We start from the raw sequence: 25,077 nt of genomic DNA on the forward strand, positions 1-25,077 counted from the left end.
CCAAGCCGATACATACAAAAGCTTGCAACATTAAAGCTTGAAAAAGTAGGAAGGAAAGTTGAAATGAAATTCACGAAATCTATCAACGATTACAACGAGCTGACGAGAGGATGATTCCCTCCGACCGTTCCCTTCCATATTGCGAACCGCGTCCGTTCCACCTAGAGCGATTGCAAGTGTTTTTCTTCTCAAAATCTCACAACTTCTCTCTCCGAGCTTGTTCACTCAGCTCTTTGGTGTTAAAATAATTCAATAATCCGACTGGTGGTCTGGTTATTGCAAACAGCACATTAAAACACTCATTAGCGACTGGTCCGTCGTAAAAGAGGAACTCTCGTACAAATTAAATACACTCACACGCAATCCAAAACAAATGAACCTCCTTTCTGCGAGTTGCTCAGCAGATGATTTACAGCATTTTGCTCGAATCGATTTGCACGGCCATAAACCATTCCGCGAGTCTCCGTTCGGTGTGTTGGGGGCTGTTAGCCCTAGTCGATGATCGATTTGGGGTAAACCTTTCTCATCTTCTCCTTGTCCTGCTCCTCTGTAGTTATTCTCATTAGCCACAGTGGCAGCACACGCTTCACAACGGTCCAAAGGATTATTGTTCTGATGCGATGATGTCTCCACCCGGTTTTTCGTCGCTTTTCTTACGATTCCTCACTGAAAAGACACGATTGCGTACTGCACCATCGACTGTGCACTTTCCCTTACTGGGCTGTGCGTTTTTTTTTTCTTAAAAAAGACGAAAATTTGTTTCCAAATCGAGAATAAGATCTCTCGTCCAGGCAAGACAGCACTCCACAACCATGACGATCCCCGAATGGCGAGGAGGCCAAACGCAGAGAATAAAAAAAAACAGCAACCCCCAGCGTTACAAAACTTTCCGATTCCCGGGGCCGTACCGGGGCCGCAACTTGCAAAAATGAGAAGATACGGTTTTAATTGTTTTTCATCAAAGGATGGTAACGCGCGTCTTCGAGTCTTCATTTGAAGCGCAAACGATGCCCAATGCTTACAAGCGTCCCTTAAGAACCGCGGGTATCGAATTGGGAATGCAATGGAACCACCTATCGCCCAGAAGAACCACACGAAACGAAACGAATCACCTCATTCCATTACTGCACACTCGGTACATTCTTTTCGGGGGTAAATAAAACCCTTTTCCTATCTTCCTTCCCACCTCCTGCCCACGCTTCTCTACCCAACAAGCGCACTGTGGGAACGGTCAGCAAACGGATTGGCGGACCACTGTGATGTAATCGCGACCACCGTCTCGCACACACCAAAATGATAGAATCGCGCACGATCACCGAAAGCCGGTGGTTAAACTGCTGCACACACTACTGTTGGGCGCACTTGCACTTCTCCGCATCTGTTTGTATTAATTCGCAATACATCATTTAGCTGAGGAGGTGATAATATTATTAAAGAAAAATCAATACATTTATTACTATTATTATCGAAACGGCACGTCCACACGGGACATCCCTCGCGGGTAGCACCCTGTCACACATCCCCTTGCATCCCCATTATTTGCAGCTTAAGGAAGTGAAAATGATTATTATTAATAATTTTAAAAGTGTATAATCAAATCCTTCACACACAACGAGAGAGAAAAGGAGGGAAACCGTTCACGGTGCTCTCAGCGCATATCCTCGGGGTGGTGGTGCAGAAGCAAGAACATTTCCAGACGCGGAATACGTCTGGATCTTCCAGACACACTTCCAAAATTTCAAAGAGAACTTCGGAACGAAACCTGGTACGGATCGTGGCGTTGTTCCAATACGACCAACGAGTAAGCTGATGAAGAGAATAACAACAGCATAAGAAGAGCTCATCGACCGGGTCCGATGGCGGGAGATTTCTTGGGTGAGAGGGTAAGTTGCCAACCTCCAGACCCTACCGCTTTGAAAGGCAGGCGTCATAATAGTGCAATGGAACGCTTGCAGTACCGATGCTGATTCTGCTGTTACATTGTGCAGCCGACGACAGCCGTAGGCCTCGCGTCGGATACGATCCGGCAGAAGGTGAGCCCGTAGACCGCACCGTAAAGGTATCGGCCAGGGACGCTGCTGCTGAGTTTGAGGTGGCTCAGCTCTTTATTGTTTTACGATACTTGTTACGTGCGGAGACCTTTCTCGAACTCCACCTTGGAGGTTATGAGTGACTCAAATGCGACTATGTGTGTTTCAAAAAACCTGGGCAGTAAACGAGAGAACCCACGAGACAAGCGTGAATGGTACTAAGTATTTAAATATCAACAAACTGTATAGTAGAATGATTTTGTTTCAACGCTTGGTTAGTACAGGCAGAAGAAAAAGACATGTTGTATATCAAACCTAACAACATCACATCAATGATCGTACATTTTCGATCAAATTAAGACTTAACGAAGCAACGCTATCGAAACGAAGCTTCGTACACGCAACACATAACCCCCATTGCCAGTTGTTGCTGTCCATGCAGTACCGATTCCAAGCGGGCGTCGACCGTTTCCGAAAATCGAGCAGATACATGCATCAGCCAAAAAAAAAAAAGCGAAGGCCCTACAGACGAATAAAACCGCCCCAAGTTTCGGAACCGACCGTGTTCTTCCATATTTCGAAATGCGTGCGAGCGTCTGTGTGTGTGAATAAATGTTGTGCCCCTTGTACCGCCCCAAGGAGAAAAGTCCTCCGCCCCGGCACCAAGACCAAAGACCGACCAAAGACAGATACCGGGTATCGAGAAAAGAAGCTGAGCCCTTTTCGCACAACGCGGTTCTTCATAATTCTTGGTTCTTTTGACTTCGTTTAACGACATGGCGAAGATCCCAAGTGAAAATGCCGCCAAAAAGGCAGCCGAGAAAGCGAAGCTGGAACGTTACAGTGGTTTAGGAAATTCTACGAAACATCTCGTGGTTTCTACACGATCTGTGGATCTCTGCAGTTTCGACCTTGAAGCTGCTGGATTAAATTTTGGATGAGCTTAGTAGAACATTTCGGAGGAGAACCAAACTGGTTGTAGATCGACATCATTGCATGAGTTTCGTCTAATTCTCGGCCTTTCTACGCTTAATCAAATGACGTCTGTAATAGAAATGTCATCGATTGACATTGCTGGAATTTCATAAATCATTGATGACTTATTGGTATAAACCTGTGCGTACACCGTACACAGCAGGCTCGCTAAATGTCATTTGTTATACTTGTAAATTAAATCAATCAGCTTGTAATGCAAACACATTCGCATCGCTACCGGATAATGATCAATAATTGTCTGGGGATTTACGGACATACCTGGACACAGGTTGAGGTGATCTTTCAGAATCATTCCATAGTAGCTAATTCCGTTCCACAGACAAAAAATGCCACCTTTTCCAACTCGATCGTAACACACCGAGAGCTTTTGTGCCCTCACACACTCACACACACACACCATGTGCCTCAACTCATCAACATCAAAACCCGGCGGTTTGCCACGCGGACCACCGTTCGAAGGTGTGTTTTGTAAGGTTCGGTACATAAAATTCCATAAATCATTGACAGATGAATTTCGTAAGATGGGTACGGTCTCCGCACAAGCGAATCTTCTTCTTTTCTCCTTGCCGATGGCCTTCATTTGTTTCAGCCTACCTTCCGCGCGTGCTCCCCACTCCACCATGACAGCTGGCAAATGGCCAACACGTCTCAGCTCGACTGCAAAACACCGTGCCCCATTGCTTTTGGGCCGTGCAGTGTGTATTTTTTCTTTAACTGCCAGGTCAAACTTTGCTGCGAGAACGCTGCAACGCGTGCGGCGTCCGAAAATGAGCAGATATTTCATGTGCATTATTTGTTTACCTTTAGACTGATGTTGATTGAACGAAGCGCCCCAGCGCCATGCGCACAGATGGGAGGCCGTCTTATTACCGTTTGTGTGTGTTTTTTTTACGCACATTTCTTTTTTTCTTGTTACAACAAACGAGCCATTTCACGTTTTTGCCATGGGTCAGGAGCATTACGTATGATGTTTGGTAGAAATGAAATAGGATGTTTCAAGTATACACAATTACGTATACAACATAAAAATCTTCTAACAGATCTCTACTGTACCAGAGCTGGTAAATCGACAATAAACCTTGTTAAGCTTCTGCAGCCACCAACAATTCTTCAGAATCCTATGGATACAAAAGCGAAGACTTTGTTATAAATAAAGTCCAATGAATGAACCAACAAGATATCTGCCGATCAAACAGAACAGCCCCTCCCGATCAGGAGTCAATTCCGTTTACAACCGAAGCACAATAGCATTACCCCGTCCAAGTGCCCACTTGTCCACTTGTCGTCCTCCAGGATGCTTTAGGTATTCGGATCATCAAAAGTTTCCAAGAATACAAGCACTCCAGCTCGAACCCGTTTGTTGCTTACTCATCGTAACCAACTTCGGATCAGCATAGCAAATGTTGATGGTTTCATCAACCAAAAACACCAACACCAATCAACCTGACGCATCGATCGATTCGCTTCATAACAAAACCCCGAAAAACAAAATCTTCAACAACGCACCCCAGTATCCTCCGAGATCCAGGATTCCCATCCAAACCTGCACAGGCTCGGAGTCGAGATAATGAAATTAAGCCTACTACATGATTATGATTGACATCCAAATCAAACCTCCTCAACACCCGGACTGGCTGCTCGCTGACTCTTCGGGAAGGCCGCAGTATGCCTTGGGAACACAAGACACCCAACGGACACGATTGATGCCGGCCTAACAACGATATGCTTCTCCTTCGCATCGTTCGGTTCCCATTTTTCGGGTCCGGTGTTATTCATGTGTTTCAAAAACGTTGAATAGATGAATGGGACACACTGGACACCGTGGTCGATGAAAAGCAGCACAACCACGCCGGTGCAACCCCGTGGCGAACATCTTGCCTTCCGCTCGCGTCAACCGAAGTGAGAAAAAGGAAATTTAATTAACGTACATTAAACAACAACCGGCAACAAAAAACGATGAGCTGGAGTTCTTCAATCTGCCCCCCAATCGTACTGCTGTTACTGTAACGTTCGCGATCAAGATCGCGGACTCTTCCCCATCAATGAGGCGAGTATTCGCTGTCCGAAGCTCATTTGTAACGGTCCCAATCTTTACGCGGAAAAGTTTTGTTTTCTACACCCAAAAACCAAAGTGACATGGAGAGGTCGTAGGTTTCGGGTTTGGTTGGACACCGAAACATCCCACTGCTCACAACGGGGGACTTTGAAAGAAAAACTCCCAGCCCCAGCAGTCCCGATTGACAGCTTCGATTGGTTGTGGTGTGTCTAATGCTTTTGTGGCAACCCGTTTTGTTTCGGAACATAACGGAAGGCCTAGTCTTCTGCCGATTTGCATCATCCACTGTGGCGTGTTGCTTTTGGGAAACAAAGCAAGAGACAATGAGAGTGGATCATTATTCAAGTCAATGATGTAATAGCGATGAGTTGAAGTGCTTCTGGTTTTCTAACCTCTTGCGATCATGGTTGAAGAAGAATTTTTTGGAACATTCATGTCTGATAGATTTCGGTGTCCAGGAGGAGATATTTCTGAAGAACACCGGGTAGATATTAATTGCATTTCCCTGCAACCTCAGAAATATGGACAACTATCTCTGGGCAACCATTGTAAAACCTGCCCCACTTACGCTTGAACATACTCGATCAACGATGCGTTTATAATTTGTGGTTAAATTGAATTCGTCCTACTAAGTATCCGGGCACTTCATCCAGTCAGCCAGAATGCGTTACTAACCTGTATCGAGTAGAAAGAAGCAGACAAAGAAGAATGTTTTAAAAATTGGTTCAATATCATGCCACTTATGGTGATCCGTAGCGAGCCAGTGGGCGATTAATATGCTAATGTAAAGTGTGTATATAAATGAGTTAATTAGACTGCCTACGAGCACGCCCGGCAAATCCGGATTGACCGGGCTTATATTTATAGATTGCCCCGGGAAGCGATCAGACACAGCCAAACCAGAGCGATCTCCCCTTCGTAACTCTTTGGCCGCAAGATGACGTACAGTACACATCGCAACACATATGTCAATTATTGTGTTCTAGTTTACGGACTATGCTAGCCATCTTTCGCTAGCATTTTGTCCCGACCATCATGCACCCGTCTGCTTCTCTAAACGGCACTTCCGGTACGTGCGTTCGTACACGCAGCCGGAGATGCAACCAGAACGCACCAGAACCCGACCCGGAGCCCGTAAATCATAACGGCTACGGGCTAATTAAATTTATTACAGCTCAATTGTTGACCCGAACGGTCGACGAAGTGGTACCGCCAGTAGTTGTGGGGTCAATCGAAGAGCTCCACTGCATCTACAGACCATTCACGTCCACACTTTCCATGGGATGACCTGCTGTGTGCGAGTTGTGGAACGCACTTTACTTGATCTTGCACGTCCGCGATCGATCCGGAGTAACCCTTTCTTCGTTTAATTTAACGTATTATGGCTCCTTTCAACCCACGGGCAAGCGGATGTATTAGCACCGTCCGGGCCTGATATGAGGGGTCGCATCGGAAAGGGTCACAGTAATTGAATACAATTGACTTTTATCGATTTATCGGACCGTGCGCTAAACGAGGGGGGATAATTTATTTGATACGATCCCTTTTTTCTTCCCCGTACGATTTGCATTCGAGCGGAAAAATGTTGATCAATCGATAAAAATGCGTTCGCGCAGATCTCTTGAAGGTGAATAGAGTTATCACAAGAGTTAAAGGTTGTTTCAAAAACCTTTCAAACCATTCGTCCCTCTTCCTAATACGGTTAAGTTTGGAGTAACAGCTTTGCAAACAAACGGACCACAAAGGTTCCCTAATGTGTTTTGTAGCGATTCCAGCACAAATGCTCCAAATTCTAGCCTCCATTTTTATTCTGTTCCATTCCAACGCTCGCCAAACGTGTGCCACAAAATATTTCGCCTCGTGGCGCCAGGAAGGATTTTAATGAGCTTAGTTCCGCTTGTATATATCCGCCGAAACCGTCAAAGGAGTCGGTCCTTCTGGAAAGGTATTCTTCCTTTCAATCCGGCGGCAGGTGGGTTCCCTCATAAAATCGGACTAATTTGTTTCGATTATCTTCTGTCCGCGGCTTGCCAACGTTCGGACATTTCGTTTCGGTTTCGTTTGACCGTCATCGGGGGCCGGGCGAAAAAAAGGGGTTCCATGTGCCTTTTTAAACACATCACACGAGTCTCTTCCGCGCGGGTTTTCGGGGCCATGTTTTCAACTGCCTGTTTCGGGATCGGTAACCGCTTCCCTGCTGTGCGTTGTTGATCCATTAGCTAACACATCGCGAAAGACGTTACCGACGCCTGTGAACCTGTGGAGGAGCCTTCTGTGGTGCCGTTGCATACGTTATTACCCCAGCGGGAGGTCACACGAGCCAGAAGGTTATTTTTGCTTCCTTTTTCTCGCTCAATCTCATTGGAACCGCATTGGCTGGTACAGGTAAATCAAATCATCGGCCCCTTTCGGTTCACGGTATAGTTCGGGCACAACAAAAAATGGGGAACCTTAGTCTGAGTGACCTGATGCTGATGCCGATCATTAAACGGAAGTCGTAAAAATAACAAGGATTATATTTTTCTCCTTTGTAACGCTGCTGTAGGTTTTTGCGGGAGTCCGTACGAACATAGTTTACATAGCGATACTTCAAAGCGTTATGCCAGCACCACAAAAGCTCGTACAATGTCCGTCCGGCACGATTTCGTGTGAACTTTCGCAATGATTCAGCACCCAGACCAGCATGAGAATTTTACCTTAAAGAAAGATTCTGACTGACACGTAAACGCAGGAAGAACATGAAGTAATCAGACCAACCTGCCGACTGGTACACTGCTTTTTTGCGAAATGCGAAAGAACTGACCGGCCTGTAACAGCGTCACAAAGGCGCTGTGTCATTCGAACTAGTGAACACCCGCTCAAACTGAACCGCTTTTGTAACCGCTTCTGATTAACGTCGAACGGGGAGACTTAAATGTCTGTATTGACGCGCTAGAATACCACCAGCAGTCGCTAGTGTCCTTCCCTTCCTTATCACGGAAGCTACACGCTCAAAACCCACCGCCGTCGATGAGTCTAATTACAGATTTAACCCTAAACCAATTAGGTTCTGTCCTACCGATGTTTCGGCACAGTAACATCATTAGCAACCCGTCGTGGCATCGTGTTCCAAGCGACCCACGAAGTTGACACCGGTTTCGTATACCGACCTGTCCAACAAGGACAGGGCGCCATACGAGACGAGTCCTGTTCACCGGGTTCACCAAGCACTCCCTGGTAAAACTCCCATCCTAATTAGTTGAAAAATTGTTCCAATTTCACCCCCAATCAAGCGGACTTTAAAGCGGTTGTGTACGGTCGTCGTAATATTTTCATATAAAAGCAGGGATAAAGAGGATCCATCCGACAGGAATTGAGTTGCGATGACTCAGCGCAACAGGTTTCCATTGTAGAAGGATTATGAAAACATATGCTCACGATTAAGTTACAGCCCAGTTACAGCAGGGCACCCTACCCGTTTTGGAAGAGTCTGCAACCTGATGAAGCATGGCTGTCTTCCGAATCGGAACGAGTGTTTTTTTCGGGAAGGGTACCATCCCCTTGCATAGCCACGGTGAGGGACGTCTGATGCGTTCGTAGTTTTATTGTAAACGCAGACGCTCCCGGACCCTTCCCTACCAACTCTGGACGACTCGAGACAGGATGAATTACAATCGATAAACCATCAACAAACTGAATTGATTGACTACTGCCAGCAGCACCAGCAGCCGAAGCCTTGATGTTTCGATGTCAAGAGAGTGACCATAAACCATGGAACCATGTTTGCAGCGATCGCGTCTCGCGTCATCTTAGTTTAAGGCTTTTTGGCGAAGTCTCGTCACTTGAACGTGAACGAAAGGGGGAATACACGCACTCAACGGTGACCGATGGTCGTCTATTGGGAACTATTGGTACTGGGGTCCTCAGGGTAGAGCAGTACAGGAAAAAAAAAGTTACTGCTCCGAAGGCTAAGAAAACGACGGCAACATCGAGGAGTACTGCGGAAGAAGAAGGAAAAAAAACGGCAACACACCACAATAATTGAAGCAATTATATTCGATGATAAATTGATTTTTCAACAGTTTCCGAACGACGCGAACTGTGCTGCGTCAAGTATGTGTATCCCGTCCTTGCCTACTTCGGCTTATCCGGATGCCACATTGTGTTGTCAGTGAGAGAAGCTGTCAGTTGCGCTTCGGTTCGGCCGGGCAATGCGCACGAACCAGGGATACCGATGGTCTGGCCGAACACAAGTCTGACTCACGGTTGTCTTGTACTGCCATTGACTTTGAGGCAGCATGTTAGGTCAGGTTGCCCGGTTGTGAAACGAGGCTTGAAAAAAAATCCACCTATCTTGACATATTGCAGATTTACACTGTATACACAGTCTGATGAGGTATTTGCTTAGTAAGGCGGAATGACTAAGCTAATCTTGCTGGCAATAGTAGAAAAAAGTGCTACCGTTTGGAATGGAAAATCCTATACTTCTAGGTATGAGTAAGTTCCTGGAAACAGTGACTAGAATGTCGCCTAATGCATCAATTCCAGTACACACAATTCTCAACGACATTTCAAATGTTTAGAATGTGAGTGATTGTCCGGAGAAATTCTTAGTAGATTAGTGTCCAACAAAAAAAAAAACATGGATGATTCAAACGAAACTTACATCATTGATTGACATCATTGACAAATAGATCTTCAATTTATGTAACGTAAACGGAATACTAAGAATAACTGCCTTACTTGACTCTCACCTAGCGCTAAATAATAAACAATTCATCTCAACAGCCCAATCAATTGATAGCTCCATTATACCATCCTTGTGCACACGTAGAAACAAGCGTGCACACTCACACACAATTAATCATGCACATTCCGCGCGCGTTGTAAAGTGTCACCAGAAAGTGTCTTGTACGCAGTTGTCATTCGCATTACCACACCTGCCAACCCGAAACGGAGTGCGGTCGGAGCACAAGGGTTAGTAGTAGTTGCTGCTAATTGAAACGATAATCGCCAGCCAACAATTACAAGCAATAAAGCAGCAGTAAAAAAATAATAAAACAAGACGAAAAAATACACCGCAGCGTACATATTATTCGGACAGGTGAGTGCGGGACCATTTTACGAGTTGTAACGAAGTGCCACACCTTCTCGCACGCTCCCATACCCAGTACAGGCCATGGTTCCGTGTTCGCCATACCAACAACGCACGGGACCAAATTAGTCTATATTTTGGGATGGATGAAAAAAAAAACACGCTCCGTTCCATACGCTTCGGATTGCAATTATTCTGCCGTCCCAATTGCAACCTGTTGTACGGCAACACAGATGAGCCTTATTGGCAATGAAGCAACGGACCGGAGGGACAATTTTCCGGTTGCAAATTGAATTATAATTTGCTTCCGAACAACTGGCCGGCGTGAATAATTTACTCACATTGACAATGGATGGCCACAGGCAAGCACTCGGCGAGGTGTTTCATTTGCGTACCCGATAGCTCCGAGGTCCGCCCGAAACGGCGCAATTTCCACCGGTCCCATCCACCGGTGGAAGAAAGTGTGCGATTTAACTTGGAAGCCAAAGGGGATTAGTTGGCTCGTTGAGCATGGGTCACCCCCCAAACGTGACATAAGTGCTAATTTGTCACCTTCCGCACAGGGCCCTGCGCGCCCCACGTTCGATGCCGGCGTGGACAAAAAAGGGCTTGTTTCCCATTAATCTTCGATCGGTGGCCCGATCCATTATTCGGTAGGTAAAAAGGCAAATGATAACTTCTAATGTCGACACTTCAACACCGATGTGGTCGACACCTAATCAATAGGGTTTAAAACCCCCAACAAGGGTGCCCATGTGTGTTCTTTTCTTCCTACATACCTTCCGCCGGTGTATACCAAGATCACAAACAATTGCTCCACAAGATCGATCCGCCCCGTTCAAAAGCGTTGACGAGCACGGCGATGCTTGAACGAGCGGTAATTGTAATGATCGTAATTGTAGGAACGTTTCTTTTTTATTGTTTGCTCGTCTAGTGGCACCCACATTTCAGCACCTCTAGGTGTTTGTATGTTTTGCGATATCATTACCCCGGATAGATTGGTCGGAGTTTTGGTAAAACTCTAGACGAAATGTGTTTCACAGCCCGAGAGCGAGAGAGTGATGATGTTGGAGTTTAACATGGAGTTGCCCACAATTATAGTCATATCTAATTATTGGTAGTGTTGAAAGGTTTGTAGCTCCTTCTCTACCTGCTAATAGTCAGTTCAGATATGATCGCCTGCTCTATTTGAATGAATTGTAATGACTGACGAGCTTAGTCCACTAGTGAAATTATTCAAGAAATATTACTTCTCTTGTTATTGCTCCTGCAACAAACAACCGAATATGTCACTTGTCCTAAACGACTTCCCAAAGCCACCCAGAAACTTATACCACAAAATGGCGATCCGCAATACAATGGAGCGATAAATAATATTGTCAACAAGCACAGCGCTTTTGATATCCAAGACGTACCATCGTTTGCATTCTCGTTCTCGTATTCAGAAAGGCAACAGTCGAGTCGCCGTGACACTGAGTGGGACGACCACTCGGAATCGATTCGATCCGATGAGATTCTCACCCTCCAGTCTGACGGGCTGTGTCACCGACACGCTGGGCAGGGTGGGGATTGTATCGACCATTAATTTAAATTAATTTAACCCCTTTTTGCTTCGTCGGATCGGAATCCGAACCGGGGTTGCGTAGGCGCTACATTGCAGCGCTCCTCCGCAAAAGGAAAGGAAATCCAGGGAGCCTCAGCAAACGTGACAACTGAGCAGACCGTACCCAAATCCAGCAAATAATGGTTGACGTGAACGCGGAGAAGGATGGAGAAATTAGAGCTCCCACCTTCGCTACTGAGGCGGATCGGATGGCCTACCGGACAATTGACGACGATGTTAGACAGCGCGGAATCATAAATTATCCACGAACGCACTGACACGATACGGCACATTTGTCATGCCTCTTCAGGGAAGGTTAATAGGGACGCTACTGGTACATTTACTAGAAGGCTAGCGAGTTCCGAAAAAAAGGAAACAGAAAGTCCTATCAATAAAAGAGGTGCGTTGGTCCTTACCTTTTTTTGTGTAATTCGACCTAGATACTGAAGGATAAGAGCGTTTTTGTGTAGCAAGTCAATGAAGAATGATAACAAAGTCGTTAAAAAGTCTATATATAGGGACAATGCAACATATTGTATTGGAGTTATTGGTTGGGAATTATTAATAAAATGAATTCTTCGTCTAGAATGCACCTGCATCGAAACGGACGTAACAACACTTGCAACAACCTATGTAAACGCTATGAGTCAAAGCAGTTTCTATTGTAACTTCCATGCAGCTCCATTGCATTACAGGAAACCCAAACTCACGAAACAATGCTTCCTTGTGATGATGATTATTCAAATTTCAAAACCATCTTCAATGTTTTGTTTTATTTTGCCCCTTTTTTTCGTTGGGTTGTATCTACCGTTGGTACTACTGCTGCCGACGATGATCATGTTGAGGAAGATGATGTGCCCATTTTTGTTCGCAGTTACCCCAAGCCATGGTTGCTCACTCACTCACTCTCTGACTCGTCCGTACAGACGCTCGTTTGTTATGCTTGCTTGTCTTATCGAAACTTCATTGGCACATAACTCGTTCCGTTCGCCGTGGAGCCTGCCTGAGACGCGGAAGACACTGTTTGTCCTGACAGTGTGTGGGTTGTCGAAGGGTGTGACGAGGGGCAAGATGTCAGACGTCGGTGGGGGGACCAGTTAGCGTCAGCGGGCGGACACGTCTTCTTTTGTTTTCAATTCGAATTTATTGATAGTGGGCGGGCAGGTTACGTTAATTCAATTTACTCTTACCACTACACACAGACGGGCACGAGAGCATGGATGGAAGCAGCCATAAGAGACACAAAAAAACAAGCCTTCGTACACAAAACACGAGAAAATCATTCTTTTCGTAGGTCCTAAATACTCGCTGGTGGTTCTCTTGTCTGTTCTGTCAAAAGCTCCAGGCATCAGAGGGAAAACAAACTACAAACAAGCCTAAAACGTTCCAATAATAGAGTTTTGGTAGGTTCAAACGACAGCGCTTGTTGCATCTCTGCTTGTTTTGGGGCCGAATAAGTTGCGGTAATAAAAAAAACGTGAAAGAATTCCACCTGTGACAGTGATTTTTGGAGTTGTTTCGAACCACACAAAAATAGTCTACTCCAAGGTGGAAAATTACCTTGATAACAAAGTTTTCCGGTTTCCTTTGTTTTCGTACACCCACTAGAATGGAAAATCGGTTTCATGTTGTATTATTCACCGCACGAAAGTCAGGACCCTGTGCCAATCGTTTGTTTGTGTCTGACGTTGTCCAAGACACCTTGGGAGTGAGATTGAAGAATTCCAAGCACACCATGGCGCACGGCCCGCTACAAGTCTCCATTCTGTCTGTCATTCGAAGTGAAACGACCAAACGATTGGGTCGATTGGTTTTTCAAAATCGATTGCCATACCTACGGGCGCTGCACCGGCACTCAACTGTACCGAGCTAAGGCTAAAAGGCAATCAATTCCATATTCCTCATCGGTAGGCCTTCCTTTGTTTGTTTGAACCACTGCATGAGATTCTCCGCCCCCCCATGCATGGGTGGTAGTTGATGGGTGCAAATGTTTTCACCCCGGAAACGAACCTACGGGCCATTTTGAACCTCTTCAGCCCAGAAGCGGCCATCAACTAGAGTTCCTTCATGCCTTTGCCGGACGTCCACGAAGTTGTCAGTCAAGCGGAGAGGTCACACCGAAGGGGTGAGGTCGTTGGGAAATCCAAGAAGTTTATTGGAATCGGTGCTTATCGGGGGCAAAACCTCCGCACGACCTTACACTCCACCCCCTCCACGACAGACAACCGGTTCCGGTATCTGACAAATAAAAATATTCCACAGTTGGGGTTTTTTCTATCCTTTTTTTCCGAAATACTACACCATTCCCAATGCTACAACATGCCGCGTTACGTTGTTCGGTATTAGGTTGATTGTTTTCCTTTGTACTTTTGTGTTTTTCGGTCAACCATTTTCCCCAAGGTAATCATGGGAAAGTTGCCGAATTTTGCCTGGTACGCCGGTCCGATTCGGAGGGTTGCCAAATAATATAATCACCCCGTCAGATAAGGCATCCTCTCTTCGAGCGCATTCCCACCCGGTTGTAGCGTGAAGGCAAAACTTTTGACGCTATGTGTTGCCGCTTGTCGCAAATTAGCCATTATTATGTCGATATCGATGTTTTTCGAGGGTGGTCGACCGACAGCGCTGGGCGCTGTGTGTTTCCGGTTCGGTAATTCGGCTAACAAATCTAATAAAGAAATTTGGCCACAAGCACCCCCGAAAAGCCCCTTCATAATTATGAATGGCGTTCAGAAATCAAAGCAACAGCAACACAAAAAAAAGCATGAGAAGACCAAGTGAATTAAAATCAAATTTCTGACACGATCGAACTGTACTTGAGGAAGGCCCGCGATATTGGACGTCTGGCCCAACGTTTGTCGAGTGAAACTAAGCCACCTGCCGATGGATGGCGCATGGCGCACGGTTAGATATTTGATATCGGAAAATCAGATGCGAGAAAAAATAATACTACATTGCCTACACTCACCTGTGTCTGCGTCAGCCCGAGGCTGGCGGCGAGCTCGGCTCGCTCCGGTAGCGCAAGGTACTGTGTTCGCTGAAATCTTCGGTTGAGCTGCTGTAGCTGCAGGGAGCTGTAGATGGTGCGCGGTTTTCGCATCTTCTTGCCCTTGCCGTTTACCCGCAGACCGGTGTCTTCTAATTTATCTAGCAGGAAATGCGCGTCACCGTCGGCGTTCGGCGCGGACGCGTTCACGTGCAGCGCGGTCGTCGGTGAGGGTGGTGGTGGCGGATACGGGGAAAAACCGGTAGTTGGAGAGAGAAGAGAAAACAGAAGATCGATTGCAGATGATGAAAATTGAAATACACTATCAACCGGCGGTGGCGAAAGTAGCAGGATAAGGATAACGAAGGACCATACCGGCGTCTGTGTCATGTACCCGGCTGCGTGACTGGCGGCGTGGCTCTCTATCTACCAGCCCCCGATGGCACAGAAACGAACCGATAATGATTTCATTAACACCACGTCCGGACACCACGGCTGTCGACTTGCCCATTGGAAGATACTTTCCTTACAGTGCGGAGCGAAGTGTGGACACGCGTGTGGCGCTATAGATGACGGGGATACTAACAATGTTTCGAGGAGGTTCCATTCCTCTTAACTATCGATCAAACAAGGTCCGTGTGCGAGTGGTATCCCGTCATGACCCCGATTAGAGTACCCGTGGTTGGATTATGCGTGTCAAAGAAAGTGCAAAACTTCATTTGCATTCCGTCCTGTTTTGTGTCTCACGATACGCGGCACAAATCGCTCCTGTGGCGCCCTTGTCTAACCAAACACCCGATACACCCGCAGGGCACAGAAAAATTGATTTAGAAAACTGAAAATCGCAAAGTTTGCTCCCCGATGGTAAAACTTTCCTGTGGGACCGACGAAATGATACCGAAACTTGTCAAATGCAACATTGTTGCAGTTTGTTTAGCTAACTGTTGTTGGACGAATGTAGCAGGGAATCTGTTTTTTGGCCATTCTTTTGCTTCTAAACAACCACCAAGGAAGTTTCCATCGTTTGTCTACAGATGTCGCTAGTGGTTTGCTGTTCTGACTTTTAGTAACACGAATAGTAAGTCCACAATGTTTTTTATCATTTTTACCCGACTTCAGCTGGAAAGCTAAAAAACATCAAACTTCTACATCGTTCCCTTTTGTCACTACACCAAAATGAATCTCACAACCGCTCTCCATCAACACTTACTCAAGAGCAGTGCGCTTTGAACAGTAAAACATAAGGTGTATATGTGCGTGTGTACATCCAGTATACATTAAACGCGTTTGCCGTATTTAATCAAAAATGTTAATTTATGTGTGCCAACATACTTTCTGCACAGCACCAAACCCCAACATACGGACCACAGGCGAAACGTTGTGCGGAAAGGGCCAGCCATTGCGTGTGAGCTTCATTCCATGCGAAACACCCAACCAACACGGTGGTGCCTGGTTTTGGGGCTGAAGTACAGAAGCACCTTCAGTGCGTTGGTGCGCTACTGTTGTCGTCGGCCACTTGGCTACGCTCATACATAAATGGAGCATATTGGTGGCGAACGGTTGCGCTTGTGCTCGGTGTGAAAAGAGCTCCTTGCTTTACCCGACCGGCCACCTTAATGCCTCTCTCCCGCGCAACAACACATTTAACACACGAGCACCACGCAAGATGCACTTTTGTATTGATAAAAGAAACCCGTTTTCAGCTGGGATTAAATTTAAATAACCATCCATACACCTCGCAAAACCCACTGCTCCTGCTATCGCAGCGGAGAACTGAGTTCGTGTACAGATTCACCAAATGGGATGGTGTAAAAATTTGAAACAAAAACTAGTAAGTAAAGAGCAAAAACACATATCACACTTCACAACAATGTTGGTTCCAGTCGAACGCACCCTTTCCGTGTGTGTGGATGTATGTGCTATCGCAAAAATTAACATCCCATCCATCTCCAACCGCACGCAGAACAGATTGCGTACCTGCTTCAATTGTAGCGGCGTGAATGACGACTGCTGCCAAAATCATGACACTGAGGTAAGCTACAACAGCCACAGCCAACAACAATAACAACAACAAAATCGCCGATCGTCTAAGGAAGTCCTCACGCAACGGGAGAATCGCAACTTTGCGAGGTTGCGAAAATGCTGCGAATAAATTATTCCGTCCTGCACGTCCTTTTACGTTCGACGTTCGACTGGGGGGTTACGCAGGTATGTACGCGACGCACTGTCTCTGATTCCCGCGCAGCTCAACTGCGAGCTCAGCCGCATCATGGGTGCTCAGATTGTCGCTTTTTCTGCACCAAAGCTGCCATCCATCCAAGAGGAATTCCAAGAGCTGACCTCCGTCAAAAGGGCCGTGCCGGTTTGGAGTCGGGTTTTTGGTGGTGCTTTTGTGCAGAAAAATTTCAATTCCATCACGTCACACGTTGAGTTGTGCAATTGCCTAGCTGGATGAATTGAGCATCGACCCAGGGGAACCTAACTGGAGGGATAACTCGGGAAGAGTCACGTTTGTCAATCGACTTTCTATAAGTGGTTTCCAATATTTTAGCGCTTCACAGACAGGTGCTTACACTAAATTTGTTAGAATTCAAAACTGAAATTGTTTTTAGGGTTTGAGCTCGGTTCCTCAGCCATAACTTAAACTTGCCCTTACAAGGAGTTCTCCCGTGTGAGATATGCTCACCAAGATCCCGCCAAACCATCTACGGAAATCATCTCTCGGGAAACAAAGTAAATGCGTTGCGATCGCTCCACGAGCCTTCCAAAGTTATGTTGGTGTCCCTGTCGCATAAATATCGGTCGGTCGGTAATTTTTCGCAGAAATCCTTGACTGCTCTCGGTGCCCTACTTTTACATAAATGGTCCCACAGCGTTCCTTCACAGTGTGATACGTAGCTGTGCGTGTGGTTGCTGTACACTGATCGATCGCGACCAATTCGTGGTTGGACATTTTTTTTTTTTTGACATTCGCAAGCACACGTGACTGCAAGTCAGTGACGAACCATGTTGAAAACGGAACTAAGACAAAACAGTAACCGCGAGATGTTCGGGACTGATGAAAATTGATCTGATTTCAATATTACAAGTTATTGGGTAAACTTCCAACCATTTTTGCTATTTTTCTAGTTTATGGTCCCAGGTCTAAAAATAGCTAGCGATATTACTCAAATGAGGAGTTATATCAGGACACCACACTTAACCCATCAATCCGATCAGGTACGACCAGTTTTCCGCGAGGACATTTCCGGGTCGTTTCTAGGCCCCCAAATACGGTTTCTCAATCGTGCCGAAAAAGGGATCTTCTCACCCTTTGCATCGATTTGCACACCGGTGATACAGTTTTGATGCGCCTCCTGTGCGTCTATTATTATTTAAATCGGTAACCTCTCCGTACGCACCTTTTCTTCCGACGGCCTACTTCGGATTCGGAGAACGTGCCATCAACCTTCTGCGGCGCCGAGATGGGATTGGCCGGAACATAGAATCGCGCACCGGAAACGCACATATGGAAACGGTTTCTATGCCGCGAAAGGTGCGTGAGATGCTTGGTAGCAGTACAACGGTACACACACACACACACACACACACAAATATGATTGGCAAAATAGAAATAAAGGGACACACAGCGCACAGCTGAAAGCATTCACATTCCGCCAGCAGCCGCCGCCATATCGAAACACATCGTAATAATGCTAACAAAAAAGTGGACCTTATGTCTAAGGTGCGCAGCTTTTTGCTGTTAGTCCCGGGCTGAGGTCGATTCCCGTGGGGTTTGTTTCTCGGGCACCGCCTACCGTTGTGGCAACGACAGTCAGGACAACCCTGGGCAACCACACCGGTACCAACCGGCACCGGAAACCGTATCCGTCGCTCACGTCGGTTTCAAATTTTGTGCGACGGAAGCGAGGGAGCGACCCAACCGAGCGGCTGCGTTGGACTGTGTTTTATTCATCGGAGCGACACTTTTTATTTCATTTCTCGATGCCGCGCTTTTTTATTTATTTGTTTCCCCCCCGCGCACACGGCTACACACGGAGGGCGGATGTACAATACTGGCAGTTCCGTGGCTACGGCACGACGACCCTTTCGTCCATTGATTCTTGCCCCGACGGTTCGTTTATTTTATTTTCCTTCCAATTTTATTGGAAACATATTTTATTTTTCGACCAAACGCCCTAAGGCTGGGCTGGCTGTTGTAGTTTTTTTGCAAAGGGCGCCAAGATTTTCCCTACCTAGTCCGAGGTCCCTGCTTTTTGTTTCTTCCCTTCCTGAGCAGCACGCGGTTGTGGGTCTAATTTAATTTGCACCTTTCGGCTTGTCGGGGAAGGAACAACCGAACGGACGAAGTTTGGCACGAGCTCGATTGATTTTGTGTGTTTGAATTGTTACTAAAGCGCCATTAGTTTGTGCTTTTCGGGCGGAATACCTTATTGCAAAAGTGTGCTTTAGTTTTGTTTTCTTGTAAAACGATATGCAACAATTGATCTTGTATGATTAGATTGGGCAGTTAGGCCAAGGGGATCGATCCTTTTAAACAAACAAAAAATTATTAAGATGATGCTAACGCTATTTACTGTTCTTCCCAAACGGCGTACCACCGCACGGTTGTAAATATCGTTAGGCACAATTTTACGCTCAATTCATTTCGGCTTAATTTACTGCCATCGAACAGATCAAACAACTGCATTAAAAATGCGTTATTTTCAGCCCGAAATTTTTTTGTGTTTAGCTTGCCGCTCGAACTGTTTGCAACCGACAACCGACGGACCTTTTCATTAGATGTTCGGTTGGTTTTTTGCTCTTTACACGCTTTTATTTTGTTTTTGCCAATGGAATACTCCATGTATGTCTCGCACCTTTCTTATAAAGCCGTACACCAGCTGGTGGTTTTTCACAACGACTTATTAATTTATGTGGCATGATAAATAAGCCCGCAGTGGGTTAAGTGCCATTTTCTTGTGTTCTTTTTGGTTTCTATTTAACACAATGTCTACAATGTAAATGAAACTCAAGCAAGATAGGTACACTACAAAAAAAAACTCTTTTTTTGTACAACCTTAATGCATGAAATGCATAATTGCATCAAACTGTTTCACTTCTTTACGTTTATAAAGAAAAGAAAATGCCATTTTTTGTATCATACTTTGAACATGTTAATTGCTTAGTTTGCTAACGTCTTTAAGTCCACGCTTGAAGTTCGATAAAACCACAACACATCAAGACACCGCATCCGGCTGGTCGATCCTTCACAACAGTGCTACATTTTGAGTGAAAAACTTACCATCTTTTGGTGGACTAGCGCAGGGTGGTGCGTAACTGCCTAAATGATACCCAGAGTACGAGTTCTGGTGCATCGGTGGAAACGGGTAGCCGAGGGCACCGCGTGGACTCGGAAAGCCCGAATCCTGACCGCCCTGTGCGCTAAAATGCTGATAACCGCTCCGGATGCCACCGTACCTAAAAACAGAAAATGGAAAACAGAAATCGAATCAGTTGTTGTGTTTTAGTTATTTGAAGCAATCAAATACCTCCAACAAATAATCGCTTCGAATCGCGCATCAACGGAAGATTGTTTTTAAATTCTTCATTTTTCCCTTGAAATTTGTGGCCTTCGATATTCGACAGATTTGTGGAAAATAGGCAACCTTAATGCACCCACAACAAACACTGCAGTGCGGAATTGAAATATAATATCCACCACCATAACTCAACAGCAAATCACAGCCCATCGACAACTTGGCGCAAAACGCCCCAAAGGCCAAAATAACACAAAATAACACTAAACTTAAAACCTTCAGAAAAAAAACTCAATTAGGCCTAATTTTTCCTCACAAAAAACCACATCAACCATCGATGTAAACGTACACGGGATGTAATTTTATGCACGTGGAACGTGTGCGCCGAAAATGCTACCGAGTCTGCTGTTGCCCATTGTGAAGCAGCTCCCCCCCAGCGGTGGAGAAGTTTCGTACCGGGGCGGCCGGATGGCGCCACCAAATGGAAGGTACGGAAATGGTGAGAAAAACGCAGCAACACACAAAAACCGTACCACCGTTCTTTTCCAACCTCACCCTAACCCTCCAACGAACCCAACCCACACTGGTCGATTTGTAACACACGCGCAGTGTATTTTATTCGGGTGCCGCCGGTGGGCTGTAGAAACGATTTGGATTGGATGGAAAACCTCGGGCGGCGCTTTTCCAGCATGGCGTCCATCAACGCGGAACGCTCCCACATGTTCAAACAAACGTCTCCGTCGTACTGGGTCTGTTGTCTAATACCGTAAGACCGATGTAATGGTGAAGAAGCCGAAATAGAGAACGAAGGAAGAATGGAAAGAAAGCAGTAAAGGGGAAGCAGATGAAGAAAACAACACGAACCGGAAAAGCGTTCGCGTAGCTGTAGGGTGGAAAAATTTTCGGGGGTGAAAATAAGAACAAGCGTAAATACCAGCCGAGGCGCGTAAGTGAAGCTGATGTGGTAGCCATTGGCTTGCTGGCCATACCAACGTATCTAGGTCCGATCCGGGTTGCTCCCCGGTATACAACGCTACCCAGTGTACTCGGGCTGAATGAATTAAACAATTTACGTATAATTCAATTTCGGTAGCGAACCTTTAATTTCGATCGACCCATTAGACGCGCTCGCCACCCGTTTGGAAGTTCCCCCCCTTTGGCAATTGACTGGAGGAGAGCCGGGTCATGAAAATTGTACCAGCTGCTGAAGAAATGTTTGAAAAACGGCGGTTTTTCATGGAGAGGCTTGTGAGAAGAGGTTTTTTATTTCCCATAATTTATATCATATCCGGTAGAGTTTAAAATCTCAAGTATAACTGATAGATTTTGTTTGTCTTACCATCTGTTCAACTTAAAAAATGAATCTCTATAGTTTGTCGGGCGTCTTGAGACATCCACGATTCATATTTACTCACTACCGCTGACATACAAAACATAGTCTAAATAGTCTCAGTTTTAATGTCTGAGCGGTATATGAGGTGTCGATCACATATGATCTCAACCCGGAGGTGTGCAGTTGCGTTCTCAAAACTACTGAAGTAGCTATTTGAACTGTTCATCCCTAAATATAATAATCATTACTTTGATGCAATCACCTCCACACCACCATCACTGAGCGTTCATTAAGAGATTATCATTTTGTTGCTGCCTTCACCTTCAACGACAATCACAGGAACTTTGCATAGATCGATAAAAACTCCACCAAACCACTAAATTTTAAGTCAAAGTTGTGGTGCATCACCTTACTGTCTACAAAATAATGAGATACACAGCAATTGACACAATACGATCGGCAATGGGACGTTAATTGTTCAAGATAAAAAGAGTTACGTCGGTGTGCCATAACTCCCTTTCGCTATAAAACAGAGCCATAAGACTGCTGCATGGAAGCCCTTCAATCGTATAACCCGTTAGGTAGTATCGCACTGCATACGCAAATACTGATGTCAAGCTCCTGTCAAGAAAGATCGTCTCATAAAAAAACTATGAAACCCCATCCCCAATCACCTGGCACACACTCAGCGGAGACTGTAACTGATTTGACTGTAAATAAATAAATCACAACCCCATTCACCTCATACCACTCGAAAGGTAATTAACGGAAATGGTTGCGATGTAATCGCTGTTCCGTTCCTAAAATTACACTGTTGTAAAACTCACTCAAACCAATGCTCATCGCAAACGGTGCGCCGTTCCGTTTCCTTTGATTGAACGAACATAAATCAATCCCGCGATTCGGTGGGCAATCGTTCGCCCGTCCAGAAGCGACCGATCTGGGAGGACAAATTAGCACAGACCTATTGGGCCATAAAGGTTGGTTTGTGTACGGCAAAAAAAAAACAAGCACTGTACCTCCTAGAGCCTCGGGGGCACGCGTGTATGTGCCATAAAACTTGACAAACTACATGACCCTACCGCAGCCATGCCATCCGCATCCAAACCTGGCGCAAAAGTTAATCATAAAAACATAACGTAAACAATTGCCTCAAAGTACTTTCCGCCCAGCACAGCACGTTGAAGTAGTAAAACAAACAACAACTTCTTCTGGCCCGGGCCAGGTCCTTTCGTCTGTGTTCGTACGCATATTTTGCTCCACATACATACATTTTTTTACGATGCAGACATTTCCGTCGATTTATGTGCGCTAGCTTTCAGCGTTTCGCCTACTACTAGAGCTACCACCATCTGGGCCCCGACAGGGATTCTCAAACATTAAATTGGTGGTCATAAAAACCTAGCCTCGGGAGAATGGGAAAGAAAACGGTGGCTGGAACGGGTGGAATGGATCGTAAAACCCTGAAGCCTACAAGTAAAAATAAAAACCGATATACCCAAATCGGGCACTCTGCTCGGAAAGCTCATCGTGTACCGTTTTCACGATCGCGCGTTGAATCAATAGACGTGATCGTTTATTTGCACCGTTCACTGAAATGTACTCCGCGGTAGGAACTAGAGATGGGTAACTGTTTTGTTATTTATTTCAGTTTTTTTCATCTGCCTGTAATAAAGCGTCCAAAAATGGCCACTCCGAAAGCATCCAGATGTCTCATTGCCCCATCATACCAGCGTTGACACACCGTGTCCGCTACAGTTATGCTCACATGCGGGTAGAAAGAGTTCGTTTTTTTCGTTTTGTATCGCATTTAATATGTGACCGACGAGTCAGTTTACGAATTGATGCCTCCTCAGACGCGTGCCTACCATACCCGAGCGTCATTAATCATTATCATTAGGCCGGTGCTAATTATCGCTGCACAAATAGCGATGCACCACCACATATTTTTGCACAAATATCTTCCCGTTTTGCTTAGCTTTTGTTGAGTTGTCTGCCTTTTCTCCAACTTTTTTTATTTACTTAAAATAAAACGAGTTATTATTTGGTCCACTGTCGCGTTTCATTATCGCTTGCTATCCAGAGAAATCTCTTAAACGGAATTCAATTGCATTTATCACTGTCAGATTGGATTAACATTTTGCAACCGCGGGTTTTGTGTTGCAATTTTTTGCACGCCCGCTAACCTTTCGCCTGGATCTTTAAATGTAAAGCAAAAACATCATTCTCATCGATTGATGGCACGCTTCATGCCATCGGCGGCTAATGATGATGATGATGATGATAAGGTGCTTCATCGATTGAGTGTTAATTGCCTTTACGGAAGCCGGCTACAATTAAACGGTCTAATGGAGCAATTCGGTATCGATTTTGTGTGTGTCCCAATAATACAGTTCGGCAAGGACGAAAAGGCAGCAAATGCGCATGAATGAGTGAAGTTTATTTTTGTTATCAGCGAAACTATTTATAACTCACTCAGCTCCGCCAAATGTATTCTATTCCCATAACAATTTCCCCATAGTTTATGCATGAATTTTATTTATCTGTTCGTCTGTAAGTCTTCAAAAGATGGTAATAATTAAAATCTTTGATTTTTTTTACTCTTTATGAAAATCAAAAAATGCATTTAGCACTTGGTAGTCCGAGTGAACAATTTACTTCAAATTTACGCCTTTCTACAAGGGTTATTGAGCAATACAACTCTTTCTGCAATAGTTCAATATCCTTTACGTGTACTTTGATGATAAAAGTGCGTCTTCAGTAAGCTGGCTCAAACATTTGTTATCATTGGAAGTTTGCGAAACATATAATACAAACATATAACTCCATATTTTTTATACAACAAACAACACTAACCCATGTTGCTGCAGCTCGACGAACGCCGATTTGCCGGGCGCGGTTGCCGTCGCACCGCCGTCGATGTACTTCGGCGTGTGCGGTGCGTCCGGCGCATCCATGCCGGACTGGGGTGTGCTCGGGGGGCCCTCGTAAGGGCTCCCCAGGTCCGTAAAGTTGAGCGTGTTGGCGCCGATCGAGGCCACTTTATCGAAATGAATTGTAAGGCCGTTGTTGTAAGCGTGGTCACCTATCGCACTCTCTATCTTGCCGCACCCGTACGGAAGCGACACGTCAACACCACTTCACCAAAAGGATCGGTTCGGCTAGTTCGCGCCCGCGTGCTGGCAGATCGCGAACAATTTTCTTTCCAATTTTTTGTGATTGCTTTTCCCTGGCACACTTGATGCCCTCACCGGGAGTCACTTTGGGCGAGAGACTTGGATCACACTTGCTTTTTCCCTTTCCTTCTTTTCTTCAACACACAACCCACCGACACGTCACACAATCACTATCGAAGCACAGCCACACAAAAATACACACGCAGAATTATTAAAATTAATCTTGCTTCCGGAAGCAAACACTTGCAGGATCGAGAACTTGATCCAAAGCACACACTTTTTCAGAAAATCACTCCCTTCTATT

The 25,077-nt window shown here is 45.5% G+C and overlaps 1 protein-coding gene across 1 annotated transcript in view; it reads right to left on the bottom strand.

The window, feature by feature from the left end:
• LOC128712143 (homeotic protein distal-less) overlaps positions 1-24,671 on the bottom strand; it is a 45,498-nt gene extending 20,827 nt beyond the window's left edge. The window contains exons 1-3 of the mRNA XM_053807038.1: positions 24,445-24,671; positions 20,030-20,205; positions 14,728-14,906 (exon numbers count right to left, since the gene is read on the bottom strand). Of these exons, the coding sequence (XP_053663013.1) occupies positions 14,728-14,906; positions 20,030-20,205; positions 24,445-24,554 (465 nt within the window). The 5' untranslated portion in view covers positions 24,555-24,671. The remainder of the gene's footprint in view (positions 1-14,727; positions 14,907-20,029; positions 20,206-24,444) is intronic.
• Between the last annotated feature and the right edge of the window lie 406 nt (positions 24,672-25,077).

This window comes from Anopheles marshallii, chromosome 3 (genome assembly GCF_943734725.1).
Source record: "Anopheles marshallii chromosome 3, idAnoMarsDA_429_01, whole genome shotgun sequence".
NCBI classification, from domain to species: Eukaryota; Metazoa; Arthropoda; class Insecta; order Diptera; family Culicidae; genus Anopheles; species Anopheles marshallii.